Source organism: Phyllopteryx taeniolatus, chromosome 15 (genome assembly GCF_024500385.1).
Source record: "Phyllopteryx taeniolatus isolate TA_2022b chromosome 15, UOR_Ptae_1.2, whole genome shotgun sequence".
NCBI classification, from domain to species: Eukaryota; Metazoa; Chordata; class Actinopteri; order Syngnathiformes; family Syngnathidae; genus Phyllopteryx; species Phyllopteryx taeniolatus.
The window spans coordinates 5152687-5176175 of NC_084516.1; the positions used below are offsets into that span (position 1 = coordinate 5152687).

The following is a 23489-nucleotide window of genomic DNA, read 5'->3' on the forward strand; positions in this document are numbered from 1 at the left end:
TTGCTTAAAATGAAATTTTATGTCTCACCAAAAAATATATATATACCCGTAGATATTAAATACGGATTTTTTTTCAATTATGTAATGTGTTTGAGTCAACAGGTAAACGCAGAGTAAACTTTGGCCACCTGCAACAATGATTATGTATTAATTTATGTATGTTGATTATTGTGGTGGACTGCGAGTTGTTCCTATAACTGTAATTATGACGACGCAGGTGTACCTAATGCTTTGGCCGTAATGTGACGTAATCACCGCGCGACTCGACGAGTGTCAACTTTCCAAAGTTACACCCTCGAAACTTGCTATAAATCATTTAAAAACGGAGGATTGAACCAACTTTATGTGCTTTAGTAAAGGAGGGTGGGACACCTGATCCCAAAGGCAGGCCGACGAGGTGCCTAATATCCGGGGGACGTGACTTCCGGGTTGTTCGTCCGGAGAGCAGCTCAAAGGAGAAGTACCGTAAAGAAGAAGAACGGTGACCAACATGTCTCTGCTCCTGGACAACCGATTCTGCGAGCTGCCCACAGACAACTCCGTCAACACCAAACTCTTCTTGGAGACCGTCTCGCACCTTCCGTCCTTCTTCGGTGAGTAACCAACCACAAAAAAGCTCCACTTTCCGCTCATGTCATAAACATGTACGATTTAAAAAACATTTTTTTAACGGTTTTACGCAGTACACTGCACTCTGACACACTCCCACTGTCAGCCAGGCAGTGATGGGTCTTTTGTTGACACTTGAACGCAACACGCGCATTGTTCACAGTGAAGACGCCATCTGGGACGTAGTTCAAGATAATGCACAGTACTGAACGCTTTCACACACACACTAATAAAAAAAAATTCCTCTTCACACACTCACAACTGAAACACTTTAACACAGACTATTGATATTTTTTCAAAATGTTTTTATTTATTGATTTATTTTTGGGGGGTGGGGGTGGGGGGCTGACACACTACAGAAACGTTCTTATAGATACTACTAAACTAACCTCACACAAACTACTGGAATGTTTTACGCTCATACACTACTAAAATGCTCTCACACAAACTGCAGGTTTTTTTTTTTTTTACTCTCATGCACTACTGAAACGCTCACACACACTGAAGAAATTCTGTAAGGCACTACTAAAATGCTCTCACCCAACTACTGATTTAAAAAAATATATATTTTTTTAACTCATACACTACTGAAATGCTCTTAGGTGCTACGATTTTTCGCTTGTTACTGAAATGCTCACACACTACTGAAACACTCTCACACACACTACTACTATATGCTCATACACAATACTAATACTGTATTTTGGAATATTATGTGAGTGGTTTCCAGCATCATGTGTGAGAGTTAATCCTGAATTCTGTCCCTGAGGGCTCCTCATAGCCAAATCTTTTGTTGACACTTGAACGTACACACACACACACGCACACACACACACTTACACTTCACTCTGATCCAGGTTCATGGTTCAGTTCACTTATTTGCATTTTTGTCAGTGAAACCTATCCCCAGCTCTTTGCAGAAAAACTCTCCAATTTGTGTTTTTTGTGCTCTTTCTGAGATGCCCTAAGATGCCACTAAATGTCATTTTAGGGTGATTTTTTTTCCCCCTCTCCAAATCAAATCATCTCTAACAACCTATCAAATTTGGGAAATGACATAACATATTTGATATATTTAAAAGTCATTCACTGCCAGCCCTCCCAGTTAACATGCATATTTGACTTCAAAAGCCATCAATGGCAGTGAATATGTTTTTACTGGTGTGTGCAGGTCAAAGGTGCTATTGTACAGTAACTAATATTGTTCAATTGAACCAAATGTGACCACTAATCACCATCACATTTTAGTTTAAATGTCACTATTGTCTTTCAGACTGTTTGGGCTCCAAAGTGTTCTCACTCATCAAGTCAGACATTAATGGCAACATCACGGTGAGAGAGATAGAGAGCGAGAGAGTGTGTGTGTTATGTAAATAGCTCTTATTAAGGTGTGTTATCTTTTGTGTGTGTGTGTGTGTGTGTGTGCGCGCGCGTGTGTGCGTACATGCGTGTAGAAAATTAAAGAAGTGTATGTGAAGGATCCGCAGAGGTACGTCACCCTGCAGCACATCCTGGAGGCCGAGCGGCAAGACCTGGCGGCCGAGTGGCCCAAAGCGGGAGCCACACTGGCTCTCATGTGGCTCAAGAGGTGAGGCAGTGGACACTACTTTAGGTACAACCAAGAAATACAATACAAAATATATCTATATATACTGTATAAATCACACAGTAGGGTTCTGTTTTTTCCTTCAGGGGTCTCCGTTTTATCCAAATCCTGCTGCAGAGTTTGGTGGACGGCGAGAGAGACCTGAACCAGCCCAACCACATACGCATCAACGTGACCAAAGCCTACGAACAGGCGCTCAAGAGATACCACGGGTGGTTTGTGCAGAAGATTTTCAATGTGAGTTGTGGTTTTTGACGCCAACATGCGGAGTACTCGCAGAAAACTCACACAAGCACATGGACCACGTGCTAAACACTTGTCCGATGTGCTGCCTGTCCTAAAATTGGTTAACAAAAATATTTTTATTTGAATTGTGTTCATTCATTCTTTCAATAATTGCTTAGTTGACTTATTCTTATTATTGTGAGTTTCGTCTTGTCCCATTGGGAGGTTACCACAGCGAGTCACTTGCATGATTTGGTTGGCACATTTTTTACGATGATACAATTTTCATGACAAAACGCAGCTTTTTAAAAAAAAATTGCTATAATAATCAAAATTATACATATGTAAACAAAAATCATGAAATATTTCACTCTCTGTGTGTGTGTGTGTGTATAGTGCATCTCTTGAGTTTCACTTTTTGAATTGAACTTCCTTACTCAATTAAGCTTTTGACACTATTCTAATTGACAGATCTTTTCCTATCTTGCAGACGGCGCTGTACGCGGCTCCCTACAGGTCCAACTTCCTCAAGGCGCTGTCGAAAGGAGAGGATGTGAAAGAGGAAGAGTGTCTGGAAAACGTGCGTCACTTCCTGGTCAACTACGCCGCCACCGTTGACGCCATTCACGAGATGTACGCGCGCCTCGACGCGGAGCTAGACTACACAGTTTGATGTTGGAGGACTGCGTGGCGTGATTTATGTACCTTCCACGTTTGCGTTTTATTTATTTCGTTTTTGTTTTTGCCTGATGACATTATCTGTGAAGCCTTACACTTGAACGAGTGTTACATTTGTGTGTGTTTTCAATGCATCTCTCGCGTGCTGTTTTTTTAACATGATGTCATAAATACAACTGGTGCCTTAATGTGGCTGGACTGGACCAATGGACAATGTTGTAAATATGTATTTACTGGAAAATATAACAATGGCATTAAAATTTTCCTAAAAGTGTTTATATATATATATATATGCTGTGTTTAATTGAAGGGTCTGCTTGTTTTATTATAACAATATTTAATGCTTTGTCAATGACATTTGTTCATTATAGCAACGTAATTCTCTGATCGTATTTCTTTTTCGCTAGGACTTTATTTAGTTTTGAAAAATCCCATCATTTATAAATGCATCACAGCAAACCCCGTGACATCGCCCTGCTGTCTTATTGGTTGGTGGCGGGTCAGCGCGAAAATATAAACCGGAAGAACGTTTGGAGTAGAGAGGAATGAATGAAATGAGACTTAAAACAATCACAACATTGGGCAAAACAGTTATTTTCTTGATAACTTTTGCGATTATTTACCAGGCTTTAGTTTGCTAGTAAAAGAAAAAGTTCGGTAAGTCACCAGTTTGTCCTCTCCAATCTTTATTTAACAATATGTCTAAATACAACGATGTGCATGCGATAAGTAAATGTTGTACTGTATTGGAAAGTCACAGTTTAAAAAAAAAATTGAAATTCTGATCCATAAACATGTACAAGCATTCATATGCAGCCAAGTGGTCAATATATGACATTGTTTTGTTAGCAAAAATAATCCAAAACAAAACAAACAAAAGGGCAAAGGTTATATTTTCGTCTGAGAGGAATCCTGTTACAACTGTGAAGTGTATTCTTAACATCTTTATTTGTACATTTTCTGTCAAATATATGATTGTTTGATTCTCAATATTTTGGTAAGATAGAAGACGTTTCATTAACACGAAAATTATTTAAATTTGACGGGAAATAAGACATTTTCAAAACTTAAAATATTACCTTAAAGATTACATTACCTTTAAATAAATCCGAAATAAATATTATACCGCTTTCAATCCAGCCCTTATTAAGAAATAAAAATGTCTTCCACTAGCTAGGAAATCTTTACCATCTCGTTCATCGGTAAGTCACCGTTTTTTAAAACTTTTTAATTTAATTTAATTTTTAATTGTATGTACTTATTTTTAGGTAAGTCACCGGTGTTATGCGGGGGCTCCTCGTAGTGACGTCACCACTGTGGCGTTTACATTCGTTTACAAGTGTTAAAAATAATTTGAGTATTTATTTTTTTATTTTTTATTTTTTTATTCAAGGAGTTGAAATCAGTAAAAGAGGCACTAGCTGTTCATCGTTTGGTCTCTAGAGGGCAGTGTTTGATCCGGTATCTACCTATACTGTCCTTTTTCCATGCCCGCATAGTATTTTCTGAGTCCAGAATATCCTCATAATATTGGTCTATATCAAATTATGAACTGCAAATATTTTCAGCATTTATTAATAGCCAGTCTGACATCAATACATTGATGATTAATCAAGTTTGTCTTGCTACACTGTTTCTGAATCAAATCTGCGCATGCGCAGTAAATTTCAATAGTCCATTGCATGAGAAGGGGCGCACTCGAAACGATGATGATAGATTAAGCATTTTGTTATGTTTTAAATCAGTAATAATTGCTTTAAATTGAAGAAAAAATGTGTAGTAAGATGGAAAAGTTCATTGCATGGGGGAGCAATCAAAACGATGATGATAGATTAAGCATTTTGCTATGTTTTTTTGTCATAGATGAATTAAGACTAAAACAATAATAATTGCTTTAAATTGAAGAAAATGTGATTTTAATCAGTTATTAGGAGATGTTTGGGGGTTCTCAGGAGTATTGCTTATGGTAAGTCCGCCCCTGCTTCATGCATGAAAAAAAGCTTATGAAAATAAACACTGCTGTTTTTCCTCAAGAGGTATAACACACATGTTCATAAATACATTACTGTAATAGCATTTGGATTAAATTTGACAAAGAATTACATCGTAGCGGAAAGTGTTAGCCTCGTTTCACTGGGTCATGTTTCGGGAAGAACTGCACATCCTGGCCTTTTCAAAATCTTTTAAAGCGAGTGGCCCAACTAACAACTTGTCGATCGGCTGAATTTTTTTATGTTTTATTTTTGCTTTGACATTCGAGCAAAAATATGAGGTAGGAGCGCTGTAAGGCAGCAGTGAACCAACCTCACTTTACAACAAGCAGCAGTTTGGCAAATAATTGTTTAATTAAAAATTGAAAAAAGGGGGCTTCAACCTGTTTGATGGCAGTTTACGGTCAAACTAAACATTAAACAAATTAGAATTAGAGAATTACACATTGTGCTTTTAAAACAACAACATTGTCTTTAGGTCTGCTAGCTTACTGCTAACACATAATGGGAACCACCACAGAGCTTCTAATGAATAGATAAATACATCTATGTGGTGGTGTTATAACCCTTTAAGCAATCAACATTTGAACACAAACAGTGCACAAACACATGTAGACAGATAAAAAAACAAGACAAAACAACAAAACAGTATACCCCTGCATACACGCGGTTCGGTACTCACCGAATAACCTATTTTCAGATTTTTTTTCCCCCCTTTTTTTTTTCAATTTTTCCCATTTTTTTCCATTTTTCTTTTTTCTTTTTTTTTTTGGGGGGGGGGAACCAACCCCAAAAATGCTTAACGTAAGACTTTTTTTTTTTTTTTAATGCAATTATAATGGCCATCAATTATCCACATATTTTCCGTATTTGCGGTCTGGCCTGGTCCACTGTACACACAGGCATATGTTCTTTATCCTCTGCAAAGAATGACTAATATCACTACAGCTTACCGAGTTACATATAGTAGTTGTGAAACTCGTCTTTGCTTGTGTCTGCATGACCGTATTATACTGCCGCCCGAAGGCCAAGTCACACAAACCAAAAGGAGCCACAATGAATTAATGATGATGCAAAAACCTGGATAATTTTTTACATTCTATTTAATTATGGCACTAATACATGTTAAGTGCAATATCATACAGTGCCATATTCATGATTAAAAACACATTACCAAATGTTTTGTTGATTGTTGGAGTTTGGAAGTGTGGTCACGGAATGAATTAAACTCATATCTCAAGGCACTACTGAACCCCGTAATAATTTATTCTGTATATAATTCTGTCAGTTTAGACAATTTAATTTTTCATCACCGTTAAAAAAAAAAAAAAAAAAAAAGAAAAAAAAGAGATTAGGATCACCTTTCCTTTCTCTTTCATTTCCCTGCACTAATCCCAGCAGATCAAGTCTCCTCTTCCTCCTCCTCCTGCAGGCCGCCTTATCTGAAGTATGTCGCAGGAGGTCGGCGCGGCTCCTGTTCCCCTCCCGGAGGAGCCGGGCCTGAACTAATCGTCTGCGAGAAAGAAGAGAGGAGAGGAGGAGGAGAGCACGTCTGTGTTCCAGGTTGGTTTATCAGCACGGCGCCCGGGCCTGTCCTGACAGATAAATAGCATGAAAAACGCGCCGCGTCCAAGCCTGCTACACAATAGGCTCAAATCAGCAAATCACTGCCCGACAACAGCGCCTCAATGACAACAAAACTGACCTTTGAAGGCCTGCGTTATTACTTATCAGGCCCATATTGCTGTTTTAGCCTCCAACCAGTGAACAGAATGCTATTATGCCTTCCAGCTGGGTCATTTGCTTTGTAATACAGACTGGCTAATGCCCGCATTAACTTATTAATTGCATTTACGTGCTATATTAGTGTATTTAAATGGCCTCTGTTTCGGCCACAAAAGTATGACAATGATCTCTTTGCAATTTGCAATAGTTATAGCAGTGATTCTCAAAGTGTGGTACTCGGGCTCCCTCTGGTGGTATGTGAAAGAATCACAAAATTAAATTTCTGCATGTTACTGTGGCTTCAACGTTTTTTCACATGCATCCATAAGTGTTTGTTAAGTACAGTTCAGGTCATATTTAACTTCTATGTACAATACATTTGCATTTAATCATTCAGAAATGTTTGTTTTTAAACATTTAGGAACAATTTGTATTTATACTCATAACATTTTAATTGAATCATTATTTCAGTAGTTTTCATTTTCCTATTCACCGATCACGTTACTTGCGGAAACCCCCACTTATTTGCACTAAGAAAAAATTACATGACAAAAATAAGGCAGCATCAATTATTCACAGATTGTCGCGAATTAGCAGGGGTACACTGAATAGTGTTAAATAATAATAATAAAAAACGGCTTAAAACCATGAGCGATGAGCAGGGGTAGATCTGAAGAAATCAACGATTAATGTAGAAATGTAGAAAATGAGACATAAGGTACATTTGTACAATTTCTCCATTAGCTAGGGAATTTTCCTATTATAGAAAATTGGTATGTTGAGATTTTTTTAAGTTAAAATGGTTTGAATGAGTTTTGAAAAGTTAAATTTGAGGTGACAGTTACAGTTACTTAATGAATTTTTTACTTTTCGCATTGGAAAATGTAGAATTCTTTGAATGTTGAATATTTTGACAGAATGACAGAATTTTCTCATGGAAAGCCAACGTCTGAAAATGATCTCTTTGCACTTTGCATTAGCGATAGAGTCAATCAAGCAAAAGGGTGATTGACATCCAAGTCAAAAAAAGATCTATCGCTAACAAAACAATACAGTGCTTGCCATCTCTCCTCCACTTTTATCAACCATCATTAAAATCAAACCATTTTGAATTATTTTTACAGCAACGGACTACAATTTTAATTTTCTATTTGTGTTATAGGTATGATTTATGCATTACGCGTGTTTAGAGCCGGACGATTATTCGTGTGTGTTGATTAATTCAAGGTAATATCCTTTTTCTTTTTTTACATCTTTGGTAGTATTATGTTAAATTGTTGAACATTTAATTTAATAGTAGTAAAGATCATGTTTATGTATGTTTTGACAAAAGGGACATTTTACATGAAGCACTTATTTTTCTTAATTTTTGAGTTTTAAATGTAGTTTTTCTTTTAGGAAAGAGGGGTGGGGGACGATTAAAAACACATTTTATTTTAAGGTGCATCACCCAGCTCTACCATATAAAGCATCATCTTTCGTTTTATATTTTCGTCTACCTTACTTAACAGCTTCACAGTCCAGTGACATCGTCCAACTCTGTTTTCCAAAAGAATGCAGAAATGTGTGTAATGACAAACGCACACATTTGTTTTGGGTCTAGAAAATGTCATTTACTTGACAATCCCCATAAGGAAGCAGAGGGCAAAAAGGGACAGGTCATACATACATACAGTACATACATATACTTATTTCAACAACATACCTCATCAAGTCCATAGATAAAATAATTGCACTTAATAGAGATACTCCCCCACATACAAATCAACATAAATAAATATCATACAAGCACCGCAGACACACAGGCAAGTACCCGCCGCGATGTTTTCGATTGTGAGTAGTCGCCACAACATTCCAGAGCTATGGAGAGGAAACCATAATATTAGGTACAGCTGTACAGTGTAATGAGATCCAATACTAAAGCTGTATTTAAAAAATTGTTAAAAATCTTTATCCCTGTAAAGGCGGAATTTCCGATACAGCTCTTGTACTGGATTTAATTAAACCGTGTACCTTAATATGTCCAGTGAATGTTCGCCTGAAAAAAAAAGACAAAAAAAAAATCTCATGTTGAAACACAATCAAAGGGCACATTCTGCTCGGCCTGAACGCCACAGTTGATTTGGAACTGCCGTGGACGACATTAAAATCAACTGAGACTTCTAAAAAACATGACAGAATATGCATCATATGCTAGAGAAAAACTTTACTCGTTAGTAATGTGTGACGCAAAGAAATATTCACATCTTTTATCTTCCCCCACCTCCATACAGTGAGCATAAGAATTGTATAGGAGAAGCCTGAGTGTTCATGATTCTCTTGGAGTGGGCAAGCAGATTCAAGTACAGTCACTCTTTATGATTATTATTATGGTAAATAATGGTCACCGTAGGTGCTGTACATCAGTATGAGGAATAATGACAGAAAAATCAGCTTCTTGGCTCATGATTATCATTTTCCTGCACAGTCTTTTGACACAAGACAGGTAATAGACGGTGGACCCTCGGAACTCGGAATTCAACCAAAAATTTCAGGGGAAAAGTCAAACAACAGATTCAGTGCTTCCTCTAGTGATACGTGGACGAATAACTGGCCAAGTACAGTTCAGTTGTATTTAACTTTTAAATTCAATACATTTGCATGTAACCTTTACAAACTGTTTTTAAACTGTTATTTAGGTACAATTTTTAACATTTATGTGCAATACATTTTACTTGGATCATCATTTTCCTATAGTTAAGTGCAGTGTTAATAATAGTGTTACAGTGGATTACAATTATATTACATAACAGTTGTAGTACATATCCTTATTAGGGGTTAAAAACCGTCGTTTTTTCCCCCCTAAACCCTTAGGCCTACTCACTACTGTATTTTAATTTTGGTCATTATGGCAGGAGGAGAGATTATACTCAAGGCACTGCCCACCCTGCCCCCCATCTACTGCAGGAACGGGGCTTTTGTTACCATGACGAATGTCGGCGGCGGTAGGGGCGTTGCGACGAGACGGACGGCTACCACTTGCAGAACGGCAGCCTCGATCGAGTGTGGAAGAAAAAAGTCAGCCCCCATTAAAACGGTAAAAGCACGGATTGTATTTTCACTTGTGGGGGCAGCACTTCTTCGCCAAGCCGCCCAATTACACTTATTTAATGCACATGCAGCAGACATATAGGATATCTAACAGGAAAGAAGAACATTGGTGTCAAGGAACTATGTTGAAGTGATACATCTCGACTGAGAGATGAGCTATATATGTCGGTGGAAGCTAAGTACAGCATTGGTTAGTTAGGGGAAAAAGTTACGGAAAGTTTTCTCCGCATGTACACACACGCACTTGTGTATTTTTTTTTTTTTTTCCTGAAATCAAATAATCTGTTAACCAATTATTTTTAAGGGTAATGCTGTAAGATGTGTTTGGAATGATACTAAAGTGATTATAGTTTGTGGCATATTTACAGTTTCATCTATTCATGTAGAAAATTATAATTAGGGGAGGCGTGAATTATGCTCAGGTCATTCACAACGGCAGGTAAAAATTCCGCGTTTTTGTGAGACTTCCTGAATATTTTGGTCAAATTCCGAATTGCACGACTGATATCCAGCGGGTCGCCTTTGATATCAAAGCGAGTTTTCGTTGGCCGCGTTACGTCTCATCTGTAGACTGGAAGTTGGATGTGAGCGTGATGATGATGAGGCAGCTGCTGCTGCTGCTGCTGCTGCTCCAGCATCTGCTGCGTCCCGGCAGCCTCGTACCCGCGGCCCAGCATGCGCTCTTTGATGCAGGGCGGCTGGATTTCACTGATGAGGCACTCCAGAGACTGCAGACTTCTGCTGAGTACTGCGGCGTGACACAGACTCGCGCCCGGCGGCCCACAGCAGACATTTTGCTCTGTGCCGTAGACCTGAGGATAAGATTGCAAAGAAAAATGTCCTGAGTGTCAGAACCTTTTCCATGGTACGTTAAGATGGGGAATTTTGTAAAAATGTCAAATTTAAAACTTTCAATAGGAATTAACTGGGAATTGAGGGTAAAAACAGAAATCCTTGCAAAATACATAAATGGTGCATCAGTGCACAGTCATGTTGGAACAGGAGGGGGGCCATCCCCAAAATGTTCCCACAAAGTTGGGAGCAATGAATTGTCCAAAAGCTATTTGTACGCTGAATCCTTCAGAGTTCCTCTCACTGCAACAAACAAAGGCAATATTTTGGACAATTCCATGCTCCCAGCTTTGTGGGAACAGTTGTACCATTTCTAACATGACTGTGCACCAGTGCACAAAGCAAGGTCCATAAAGACATGCATGGATGAACTTGACTGGCCTGCACAGAGTCCTGACCTCAATCCGATAAAACACCTTTGGGATGAATTAGAGCGGAGAGAGAGAGAGCCAGGCCTTCTCGTCCAACATCACTGTGTGGCCTCACTAATGCGCTTTGGGAAGAATGGTTAAAAGTTCCCATAAACACACTCCTAAACCTTGTGGACAGTCTTCCCAGAAGAGTTGAAGCTGTTATAGCCGGAAAAGGTGGACCGATGTCACATAGAACCCTATGGATTCGGAATGGGATGTCACTTCAATCCATATGTGAGTCAAGGCGGGTGAGTGAATACAATGTTTTTCTACTCAGGCCAAAGCAATCGAAGTAATGAATTGGCACCATCTGGTGACATCTTGGTGCCAAGGAAACAATTTGATGTGATTGGACTAAAGTAGTAATTTGCAGCCCTCTTGTGGCATCTCTAGGCAATTACAAACCCTTTATGAGGAGTCAATTACGAGCAGATTTTCGCAGCAGAGCTCTGTCCCGATCCCTTGCAAATACCAGAGGTTCATTGTATATCTAAGTTCCTTATTCAGAGCCAACCTTGAATTTGGTAAATTCCTGGTTTATTTATTCCCCAAAATTCCTATAGAACGTTTCCAACTTTGAAATTTAAAAATACAACTCTACCTGAGGATGAACAGGAACAGGGTGGAAATGTGTCTGGTGGTGTTGGCCGAGTCGGGGGTGCGGGGGCGCCAAGGTACCCGGCACCTGAGAAGCGCAGCAGTCGCTATTGGGCGTAGCGGTAACGCCGTCCCACAGCGGCGTGAAGAAGTGTTTGACGGAGAAGTGACCCTGTACGGGTGGATGCACCCCGTACGAGGAGGACATCAAAGGCAGGCAGCTTTCAGGAGACTCTCCAATACCGGAGTCGGCCGCTACGAGGTTGTACATCCTCGCCGCTCCCCGCCGATACACCTGATGCCTGTGCTGCCATGCGGCATAGTCAGCCTGGGCCACGTGGGCGGCGCTCTGCACGGGGTCCACCGCGCCGCCGAACGGCGTGTTGCATTGCGTCAGAGGGACACCCGCGACGAAGTCCGAGTGCGCCACGGCCGCCACCGCCTGCAGAGAGGGGCTGGCTCTAGCCTCGCCCCCTGGCCGGGAGACTCTGTTTAGCTGCCTCATCAGGCTCTGAACCTCTGCCAGCTCAGAGCGAGGGAGCAGGCTATGATCTCCGGAGGGCATCCCAGCAATGGAACAAAGTGTCTCCACGGGAACGTCGGGCTTACACGAGCTCACGTGATAGGCCTTGTGCCCGTGCCTGACGGAATAGCCATTATTCACTGGGTTTTTATATGGCGTCGGACAAGCCTGGCTGTGTGTCTGCTTCGTCCGTTTCCCCTCAGAGTTCTTCACCACCCCCTTAACCGCTGCCGCCGCCACCTTGCCGATGGCCAACAAGCCCTGATAGCCTCCCGAGTAAGGCTGCGAGTAAGTGCCGTAGCTCTGGCCCGTGGTGTCCAGGCCGTTCACCGTCTTGCTCAGCTGTTTGTGTTGTGGCACCCGGATGTCCGACGGAAAGATCTTGATGCACAGCGGGCTGCTGGCGGTCTTCCTGGCGAAGGCGTCCAGCTCGGCGGGAGACGGGTACCTGGACCCGGCAGAGGCTGGCTCGCCTGGGAACGTAGGAAGACAAAAGCCAGCTATTAGACTAAAAAGAGGGATTCACTTCACTGAATTCAGATGCACACTCCCCTCCAACACTCTTAATTTAAAGCCCCCTATTCACAGTGGATAGGCCCTGCCGCAAATAGCAAAACAACTCAAAATCTGAGATATGAGTAAATTGAGTTACAAGCACAGTCAGGGAAAAACATTAGTCCCGTAAATCAAGACCCCACTGTAATTTCCATCTCATCTTACACCCTCCATCCATCCATTTTCTGAGCCGCTTATCATCACAAGGGTCACGGGAGTGCTGGAGCCTATCCCAGCTATCATCGGGCAGGAGGCGGGGTACACCCTGAACTGGTTGCCAGCCAATCGCAGGGCACATAGAAACAAACAACCATCCACACTCACATTCACACCTATGGGCAATTTAGAGTCTTCAATCAACCTACCCTGCATGTTTTTGGGATGTAGGGAGGAAACCGGAGTGCCCGGAAAAAACCCACGCAGGCACATGCAAACTTCACACAGGCGGGGCCGGGGATTGAACCCCGGTCCTCAGAACTGTAAGGCAGACGCTCTAACCAGTCGCCCACCGTGCCGCCTCATCTTACACCATTACCCTTAAAAATAAATGGCTTACAGATGATTTTATTTCAAAATAATGCACCGAAAGAGGGCATGTACTTGCACATGCGGGGAAGACCCTCTGCAACCTCCACTAACGACCCAGACTAAACCTAGCTCCTTCCTAACGCACAAAGATCTTAGTCTCTCAGTTGAGATGTATGACTTCAACAGTACTTCATTGACACCAATTAATTTTTTTTCTTGTGAGCCAGGACTTTGGCCTCATCTTGTGACTTCTTAGTTTTAGGCTCGGGGGTACAGATAGCGCACAAACATATATATATGAATAGATGAGTTTGTCAGCAAATAGATGAAACTATAGGTTCCACCAAAAAAATATGAAATCCATGAATTTGTGAAGAGCAAACCGCGAGTAGGCTCACAGGGTTCACTACAGATTGAAAATATTTGGGTTTGTATAGAGAAGAAATCACCCTTGCAGACAAATTTCCAGGTGTGTCCCCTGGGAACCTAATGAGGACAAGCGCAATAGAAAATGGATGGATGGATCTCAACACAATCCACAGCAAAGCTGCTGAGCTCAAACCGTGACAGAAACGTCGCGGACGGATCGCCAAGCCGTGATTGAATCGTCGACAGCGAGCCAAACGGCGACTGGATTTAAATGTCATTAGCCGGGTAATTTCATGGCTGCTTAACGCCAAGCGACGTAGTAAAGGTTGATAAAGGCGGCCCCGTTTAAAACAATAAACGTGGCCGCGGCTGTAAATTACAGCCGGCTTGCGGAGCGTCGCTTTTATTAAGGTGGATGCGAGTCAACAGGGATCAGGGCAGCTGAAGAGAAAGCTGTGATCTGCGAAGAGTATAGAAACTACACTTCATTTAATTCTCAATAACAAAACCAATTCCAGTTTTGCGGGGGCGAGCGAGCTTGCTCCCGTCTGAAATTTATTTCATTTCAGGCCTATGGTGAGTGAGAACCCCACCCCCCCAACCCCCAACACCCACTACGACTGTGAAAATGAATCAATCTACGCGATCTGTCCCATGAAAGGAAGAAATTGGGTGTTTAAAATGGTGGGAAGAGGGCGAGGAGGAGTGTTCAATCCAGAAACACGACAAAGCAAAACATTGGTTAGTATGTGGAGCACTACCAGCAAAAACAACAATATCCGCCCTGTCGGGAGAGACCTTAATACTCACGGAGTCTCTACGCTGGAACACAATCCATTTCTGAACGCCGCTTGGCGGTTTTTCCCACAGGAAACAATAGAAATAGAAATAACCACGACAGGATCAATATTGCCATCATAAAACTTGGTGACGTAACCTGAATTTGTGGGACGGCGCCTCACTCTCCTCAGTCTCCTCAGTCTCCTCTTTAAAATACATCCTCTGAAATGAAGGCTTTAAGTCTGAACATGGACTTGGCCTAATGATTTAAGTGTCGATTTTCTCTTCTTTACAGACATTGGTTGAGGCATCTTTTTGGTGTCACAAAAACCCAAAGAAAAAGCAAAACTTTAACATTTGTTTTGATGCTGTTGGATCTTCGGGTTGAATTTTGAATTGTACGACCTGAGGGAGCGTGGTGGTTCTGGGTGAGGGTTAGGGTTTAGATAATCTTTCGGACTAGGGTTAAAATAATCCTTTATTGATAATCCTTAATGGGGTTAAGAATCTTTTATTGATAATCCTTTGGGTTGGGGTTAAAATAATCCTTTATTGATAATCCTTAATGGGGTTAAGAATCTTTTATTGATAATCATGAGGGTTAGGGTTAAAATAATCCTTTACTGATAATCTGTAGGGTTGTGGTTGTGTAATGTCCCATAATCCTCTTAAAAAAAAAAAAAAAAAAAAAAAAAGAAAAAGGTACAACCAGATGCAAAAACATTCATAGCCTTTGGCAAATAATTGAATATTTATGAACAAAAAAAGATTAGACTGTTCACATGGGATGATTGCGGGTGGACACGCAATGATGCATTTAAAGTGTAATTGCAGAAAAGTGCTCTATTTTCCATGCCGGATAATATTGGCCAATTACAAGAGACGGCTAATTTTGCGAGAAGAAAAATCAAAAGACGTCGTTCTCGGTGAAAATGTCGGCGTGCGTGTGGCACGCACGCCTTGGCAGGGTGTCTGGTTTTGTTAGGCCAGAGATTAGAGCCCTGTCAGAGCCGCCCAGACACAACACAGCTGCACTTCCCACTGTGGCTGCAAGGCTGCGCTACTATGGAAACCTCATTAGTTAATAGGCCCGAACCCCTCCTCCGCCACCTCTCCCTCCCTGACAAAATGCCACATGCACATATTTATCAACTCGGTGTTGGGGGGTGATGCAAGGGCTGACCAATATGGCCAAAAATTCATATCACGGTAGAAATTGAATCCCTTCATAGTAACGGTATATATGACGGCAGTCTTGTACGTGAATGAGTTCAATGAACGAAGGTTCATGAACTATAATTCACATTTTGTGCTGATGAAGGTCATTGACAATGCGCTCATTCTGGCGTCAAAGAACGGTTTTCGAACGAAATTTCATTTTCATTCAAGAGTGCCAGGTTTTGTTAGGGACTCTTTGAACAAACTATATGCGAGCCTTCATATGTCGGCGGATAAACGCTGTATTTAGCAACCGATTCAGTGCTGGCACGCCCGCCATTCACGGCTGGCACGTTCCAGCTGCGTGAGAATGCGAGGTGCATTTAGGGACACTGCGTAAATGGGAGTGACTTCGGTGGTTCTTTTCTCATACAGTACATAATTGTAAAAAATTATTTGGCTTACAATGAAAAGTATTATTTGTATCAGAATGCTTTAGTTAAAATCTGTATGATCACATTGTCATGGTGTGTAATTTATTTTGTTTTGTAATATAGATTATAGATTCAATATTTAGTTAATATCGTCAGCCAGAGTTGCAAGGAATGCAAAATTATCAATGCCCTTCCACCATCGTTCCTGTCATACTGTGTTGCGTGGTTTTGTTTTCACATTAAGAACCAAGTCCTGTTTTAACTCCTCATTAAAAAAAAAAAAAAAAAGGCCATTCAAGCAACATGTTTTTCCTCATGTTTTTGAGTTTGTAGGGTGAAAGCTGCAGCTGGCGACTGAATGGGTGGCAACAATGGGAAAATGAAATGCCAGCATTTTAAGGGGAATAGCCCATCAGCAACATATTGAGGGGAAAAAAAACAAAAAAGAAGTATGAACTGAACTAGTTCATTTTAGGAACGGTGAACTGAACTTTGAACTACTTCGCGTAGAAAGTAAAATTTCCCAATACTGTATCACAAGTGTAAAAATTATAAAGTATTTCTGAACTGTTTATGCAGTCCCTTAGCAAATCTACACTGATTTTTAAAAAAAAATTGCAAAAAACAATTACAACAAAAACCACTCACATTGGATGAAAACTATCGGATAACCGCAGACTTAAGTGACAGAGTGACGTTCCACAAAATTTTTAAAAAAAAAAAATTAAATTGTGTGTTATTGATGACATGCTGCTAGCAATGCAATTGTTGAGTGATGTACATCCCCAATTAGGACCCTTAGGTCATTAGACCTAAAGGAAATGTGTAAGAAAGCTCACTCTCTTCCGGTAATACTTTCAATAAGACTTTAAAGTACAGCGAATCCCCACTATATTGCAGTTCATTGTTCGCTCCCCCGTTTTATTGCAGATTTTTAAGAGACTTTGTTTTTTTTACAGTATACAGGCAAGTGCGAATTTTGAGTAGTAACACATTGTGCTGCAAAATGGCAGGCAGCGCTAAAGTCTCCCGGAAGAGATGCCCAACATAATTAACTGCAAGAAGAACAGGCACAGACGGTCCCCTACTTATGTTCAATATTTGTTTCCACAGAGCAGAGAGAATATATGCCTGTGAGTATTGTTGTATGCTCTGTGTGTTAAAGTAGCAGTTGTTTAAAGGTTTATAATTACCATAAAATCTATGATACCTTCCGTTAGCGTATGGCGTTTCGCTTTATATGTTAAACTGGCCGATTTTCAACATTTTATTGTTTAGATATGCACAGTTTGATTCTCCTTTGCCTTATTTGTCTCTTTTAGAATATTCAAAAAGTGGGTTTTAATAAGTTTGTGTATTTTAATAAGTTTAATTGTGTTTAAAGCATGTGGGAGGGGTAAAATTATTGCATTTTTTTTTTTTCATATGGTCTCTCTTTATTGCGGATTGCATGGCACACCCAACCCAACCCCCGATTGGTCCATTAATTGATTGATAACGACACCGCGGTGCTTTTGCTGTCATTTCCTCTGCCGTGTGCACCAATTGACCGCTGCGCACCACAGATAAGCAACGAAAACAAACGGGGAGGGTCAAGGTTCCCCTGAGCAACCAGCGAGTGTTGTCAGGTAAAGAAATGGCACACAAAGATAATTAACAGCCCGACCTTGATCACCCGGAAACCTGCCGACCGCACGCTGCGTCGCAGGCGGGGGAGAACAACAGTGTGGAAAAACAAGCAGGGCGAACGGCATCATGCGGTGCTGACAAATTCTTAATTATTTGACCCCCCCGTGCCTGCCCTTCTCCACATTGATTGAAGTAGACGGGAATGACAGGATTTAATGACACTGGATGTGCCCTCTCTATAACAGTGGTTCTCAATTTGGGTTGATCTCATTAAAAAAAAAAATAATGGTCTGCGGACCACTAACGCTAAAAGCCTCTGGTGGCTGGAATACAGTATGTCCCACTGGGCTTTTCCACACCGCTACAACGAGGCGCTCTAAAACAGCAATGCCAGCGAGAAGTCCTGGTAAACACATGCTGGCTGTCAAGTCGGACTTAAAAAAATAAATACATAAATATTCCACCCTCTTCACTTTTCTGTCTTTCTCTATCTGAACTGCGTACATTCATGGCTGACAATGAGGCACTCTGAAACGGCCACTCCTGCGGAACATACGAAGCGATTGTCTTTTTGGTTTGTAGGCTTAGCTACCCACCGGTGTCTAACGGCATGTTGCAATTATGGCGGATAATGAAGCTCAAGTTCTTATTTAGTGGGGGAGTGGCAGCTCATGTGAAAATAAATGAGCAGTCAGCTCAGATTATAAAAGCAGAGAATAGTTGAATCTGCAGAAGTCCACTGTATCTCCACAAGTGAGTACTACATACAGTAGTTCTTAGTCTTTGCATATGTTTTCAGCCATTATCCTCACACATGTACTGTATTTAGAAACACATTTCTGAATTCACTTTACAGAGTCTTTAATGATGCCACTCTATTTGGTGTTGTGGCCTGTTCAAGGATTGCGATGCCACGCTGAGTGCCAAGCGGCACATTTTCACAGGCGACTCGTAATCCTGATTTCATCCCTCCATGCATTTGCCAACTTTCAAGCGCCGCCGTGCATTGTGTGCATGTTTCAAGGTTATGCAAACACAAGTGGGGAAACATTGCGCGGGGGTGGTGGTGGGGGTATTTGTTGCGATGGTATGTAAATGGTCTTTCATAAGCTTTATACCCCCCCCCCCCCCCCCCCCCCCCTGAACAAACGCTCTCCATGCTTTCTGCCTCTTAAAAAAACAGGCTAATCTTTTTCCCGTGGTCACACTTGAAGCCTACACCAATTCACCCCCCTTCTCCAGATTAGAGTGGATATCTCATTGTTTGGGAGCAGTTAAGAGTTAATCACTGATTTACGGGCAAAACAAACCCCTTGCACGACCTCCAGCTGTTACCCGGAGGGGACGCTTAAGCGCCGAGGGCCCGCTTGATCCGCCGATTCTCACGCGAGATAACGCTTGCGCTCATGCATTATTCCGTGATAATAATTTCCCCCAACACGAGCGCCGCTCTTTTTGATTTCACGCCGAATCCTTATCCCGAGCACTTTTCTGTGATAACAAAAGAGCCGAGCAGAATGCGGCTTGGCGCGTACTTAATTACGGCGCGCCGCACTCACAGAGTCCTGATATTTACCATAACAGCCCGAGACCGAGCGTTGCGCATTTGTAACGCCTTTAAAAGTGAACCTGGAACGGTTGCCATGACAACCTCCCCGATGCACACACTTTGCTCAGTAAGTCCAGTCATTAAAACCTTGTCATTAATTGGCCTTCCTTCCAGTCATCTGTTGTTTGTTGCGTAACAGTCAGCACCTCAACGTGTCAATGCTGAGCCCGGCAAGCGGTGATGAACAGGCCCTTGCACCGCCCATGCCCGTTGGGGGTGCGCCAGATGGAGGTCTTTGTGAGCATATACAACGTTCCCCCGCCATATCGCAGTTCATCGTTCATGACCCCACCATATCATGTTTTCGTAAGCTTTTTATGGCTTTTTACTAGGTGCTGTGAGCTGTCAAATAGTGTTCTACTGATTATCTCATCAATGAATACAGTAATCGGATAAAACATTATCTTGCTTTTTTGATATTTAACACAATAACGTGCATGTGCAGATATAATTTTTTTGTCCACTTGGGGTCGTCATCCTCACATTCTACTGTAGTATCTCTGTGTGTATGGCTTTAAAAGGCATCAGCGAATGAGAGTGTAGAGTTGGCTTTCTGTTAACTTGGGGCCATCAGCAACGCATGTATGAAAGTGCTTATTACATGTTTGTTTTCTTACTATTCGCTCAATAACGCGATTGAAAGGGTTGTGTCTATCCTTGACTACTTGCGGGGGCATTACAATACATTTTAATTGCCGATGGTAGTCTATATTAAATTAGGTAACATTGATACGTTAACTTGTGTTGGTCATGATAGACATGCTGTTACGGAGTTATTAGTCGTGTTTTTTTGTGTCATCAAACTTTGCTGCTATGCGTCACCAACACGCAATGACGAAAAACTAAAATTCTTTTCAATTTATCGTCATCCATCCATCTGTCAAGATTCCCCCAACAGCCTTCAAAGACCAAATGTGGAGGAAATGCAGACAGTTCTCCAGACTGATTGTAACTCCTTCTTGTGCACGGTCTCAAGATTCCCACCATCACCACCATTTTCCTCGGTATAAAAAATTCTGGCAACTCTAAAATCCATTTTAGCAGCCATCGATCAAAGCTGACACAGAACAGCCTCGGTGTACACAAACTTTGTAGCGCAGAATGGCATTTTAAAATATTCTCATTTTTAATTTTAGGGTGAAAGAATGAGATTCAGGGTACTTATATTATTATTATATATATTCAAAACGGGTAAAAACTGACCTAAACGGTTTGTAAGGGTTAAATATCTAAACCAGAGCATGAGTAGCTTACTTGATGTTAGGATGCATTAATATTTATCTGCTGTGCGGCTGGAGGGTTGCCTGTCTCCCCTGTGGTTGACGCAACCTCGCCGTGGCTGTAAACGACGAGGGGAAATGGAAAAAGCAGACGCGGGGTAATGTTGACACCGGAGCACACGCTCTTGGATGTCCCTCACACTAACTCTCTATTTACGACACGTCTTCCGTAAACACGCCGGAATAAAAATATACAGCAAACCCTTGCTGCATGTGAGGGTTAGGGACCGTGCCCTGACGTGAACAGCAAAAAAATGTGTGAATAATTGACAGAACCAACTTTTTTTTTGTTTTTTTTACAATTGCAAAGTTTACTTTGTTCCATGATCATACTTGCATCTCAAATCGAACGACAGCTCGTATGATATCTCAAGACACTGCTGTATTAAACTCACTGTAACCTAAACTATGATCCCAGATGTGATGACTGTTTTTCCTGAAAACCTATCAAACAACTATTAAATCAATCATTGTTTCAAAATTGTTGGCACCTCAATTGTCCTCCAATTCTGGAATGACCCAAGTGCGCTTTCCAGCTAATAGTTTGTTCCACTGAAATATTTGCGAGTAGGCGAGGGTTTACCGTGATCCCAATCACCCCATTTTTGTTTCCTTCGCGTCGCGGAGGCTGCATGCGGCGTGACCTCGGGCTTGAACACTTAGCTGTGTGTGTGTGTGTGTGCGTCTCCTCAGCGCCTGTGTCACTCCTCATTTGTTTCCGTGGCGCTCGGCCCAGCGTGGGCAAAGTTTCCCTCTTCTAAACAGGGCCTGAGCAAGGCCAGCAGCACGGGGGGTGGGGTGGGCAAGAAAGCTTTTCGGGCCTGGCTTTCAAGTCGAGATAAGAGAGCGGGTCGTTCATTCACTGCCGATCGCATAATTCCTTACAGTGGTTTCACAAAATGGGCCTCTTGGGCTGGCGAGCTTTCATGTCCGCTCCCTTTCCATTTATTGACAGCTAAAAATGGAAATGGCTTTGAAAAGCGCAGCTAAAGGATGTCGCCGTTTAACTGGATCCAACAAGGACTCATTTACTGAGGAGGCCACACAGAGCGAGCTCCCGCCGCCACGCTTGCGCTTGAAATGTCAGCCCGGCCGCTGCGGGGGAGCTTTGCATACCCCCGGGGGTGAATGGGGGTGTCCGCATCCCTGCAGGTAAACAGGAGGAGAACCCTGCCCCCCCCCCCCCCCCCCCCCCACACACACACACACACACTTCAGCCCCGAGGCCAACCAGGCCCTTCTGTTCCAGCATTTAGCAGACAAGCTCTCCACTGATTCCCAATTAATATTTCATAACAGGAAAGGCAGAAACTTCACCAAGGGAAAAATGGGAGCGTAGAAGGGAGGGGAAAGTCTCTTTACTCCAATTGAACCCGTTACATCAGAGCTTTGATGACTCTTTTAATAGGTTCCGTGACCTCAGGAAGCATGAAACTGGAACCCAATGAGGTCTAATTACCTCAAATGCAGCACAAACACTGAGCGGAGGACTCAAACAATGGTGCAGTGATTCATCGGGGAAATATACTGTACAGTACAGCCTCACAACCAGAGGTGGCAAAAGTACTCAAACTCTGTACGGTGGTACCTTGACTTGCGCGTGCGCCAACTTAGGAGTTTCTCAAGCCACCGCTTCGCCGATATTTTGCTTTGTGTTGCGTGCCCAAAATTTAAGATAGGAGCAAAATATGCTGCCGCTTGAGTTGAAGAGAAGAGAAAATAAATAAAGAAATAAATCGTACTGTACTCTAATGCACTCGCATGTGTGAAAGGAGAGCCAGTCGCTGTTTATTTAACTGGACAAACAGTCAAAGACAAAAATGAAAAATGACAACACTCGAGTATCTGCTGTAGGCCACAACTCACGCCCAGACGCTCACATGCAGACTAACTGACCGGCCAACCAGATTCTAACTCACGATGTCACTCATTGGGCCACGCCCCTTTAAGATACACATCTAACATGAATACTACAGTATATACAGGAATTAAATACAGTTTATTTCTCATTTTATAAATTGTTTTATTATGTTTTTTTAATAAAATACAGTGCTACTTTATTGCAATGGTTTTTAGGGGGGCGGGGGTCATGGAGGGGGCTTGAACCAATTAATGGCTTTTCATTTCAATGTGGAAAATAGATATGTTTGATAAGTAAATAGATATGTTTGATAAGTAAATGGAGTACAGATACAGTACTTGTGTAAAAAAGAAAAACGTAGAAATGGTAGAAGTAATGATCCAACTCACATGGAAGTAAAAGTTTTTAAAAAAAAAAGTACAGACTGAATTTTTAGTTTTTGGGTGAATTTTGGGTTGCTTTAGGATGACAGTTGTAAGTAGTTTTCTTGCTGTCAGATATCAAAACAGGTCAAATTTGAACCAAACGGTATCTAAAGGTTACAAACGCCAAAAGACAAACACTTTGTGTAAGTCAGACTCACCTTTATGGGTGTGCGGTGGTGGCGGGGGCGCAGGTAGCAGCAATGGTGGCGTCAGGACATCCAGGCTTTTAGGCACGCAGGTCAAATGTTGCGACGACAGGTTCTGCCGTCTTTGAATGCAGGCCAGCATGATGGCGTTTTACGGCTGCACACAGCCTGGGTGGACCTGCTGTGGGGGAGACCAACAATCCAGATTTTAACAAAGGAAATCTTGATAGAAAGTTTTCATGGGATAGTACGGGGAAGGTGTTGACAGAGGAGTTTTGAAACAGTCATGAGAACTGTCTGTCGCCACCATGCTGTGTCCACACACAATGACGATACATTTTCAAAATGCCCATCTGTCTGCTATACTTGGTTCAAATTTGGTGGTAATCAGAGAAAATCTCAAGTT

The 23489-nt window shown here is 41.8% G+C and overlaps 2 protein-coding genes across 3 annotated transcripts in view; one reads left to right on the plus strand and one right to left on the minus strand.

Annotated features, from left to right (window-relative positions):
• Nucleotides 1-227: 227 nt before the first annotated feature.
• On the plus strand, nucleotides 228-3392 carry LOC133490002 (glycolipid transfer protein-like). Its single transcript, XM_061799441.1, has 5 exons — nucleotides 228-593; nucleotides 1883-1941; nucleotides 2064-2197; nucleotides 2302-2452; nucleotides 2931-3392. Exons 1-5 carry the CDS (start codon nucleotides 491-493, stop codon nucleotides 3111-3113), a joined length of 630 nt encoding a protein of 209 aa, XP_061655425.1. The 5' UTR covers nucleotides 228-490; the 3' UTR covers nucleotides 3114-3392.
• A 4855-nt stretch (nucleotides 3393-8247) lies between these two features.
• Nucleotides 8248-23489, minus strand: part of LOC133490001 (protein FAM222A) — a 28732-nt gene continuing 13490 nt past the window's right edge. Inside the window, exons 2-4 of one of the 2 annotated variants that reach the window (XM_061799440.1) lie at nucleotides 23096-23261; nucleotides 11791-12782; nucleotides 8248-10736 (exon numbers count right to left, since the gene is read on the minus strand). In XM_061799440.1, coding sequence (XP_061655424.1) covers nucleotides 10485-10736; nucleotides 11791-12782; nucleotides 23096-23225 — 1374 coding nt within the window. In that variant the 5' untranslated portion in view covers nucleotides 23226-23261 and the 3' untranslated portion in view covers nucleotides 8248-10484. Of the gene's footprint in view, nucleotides 10737-11790; nucleotides 12783-23095; nucleotides 23265-23489 lie in introns of both variants that reach the window. The other variant, XM_061799439.1, reaches the window with a different exon arrangement.

Excerpts from the sequence above, each read along its gene's own strand:
- LOC133490002 (XM_061799441.1), top strand. The coding sequence starts at position 491 with ATGTCTCTGCTCCTGGACAACCGATTCTGCGAGCTGCCCACAGACAAC. Across the intron at positions 594-1,882 it reads GCACCTTCCGTCCTTCTTCG|ACTGTTTGGGCTCCAAAGTG; the intron begins GTGAGTAACCAA and ends ATTGTCTTTCAG. Across the intron at positions 2,198-2,301 it reads GCTCTCATGTGGCTCAAGAG|GGGTCTCCGTTTTATCCAAA; the intron begins GTGAGGCAGTGG and ends TTTTTCCTTCAG.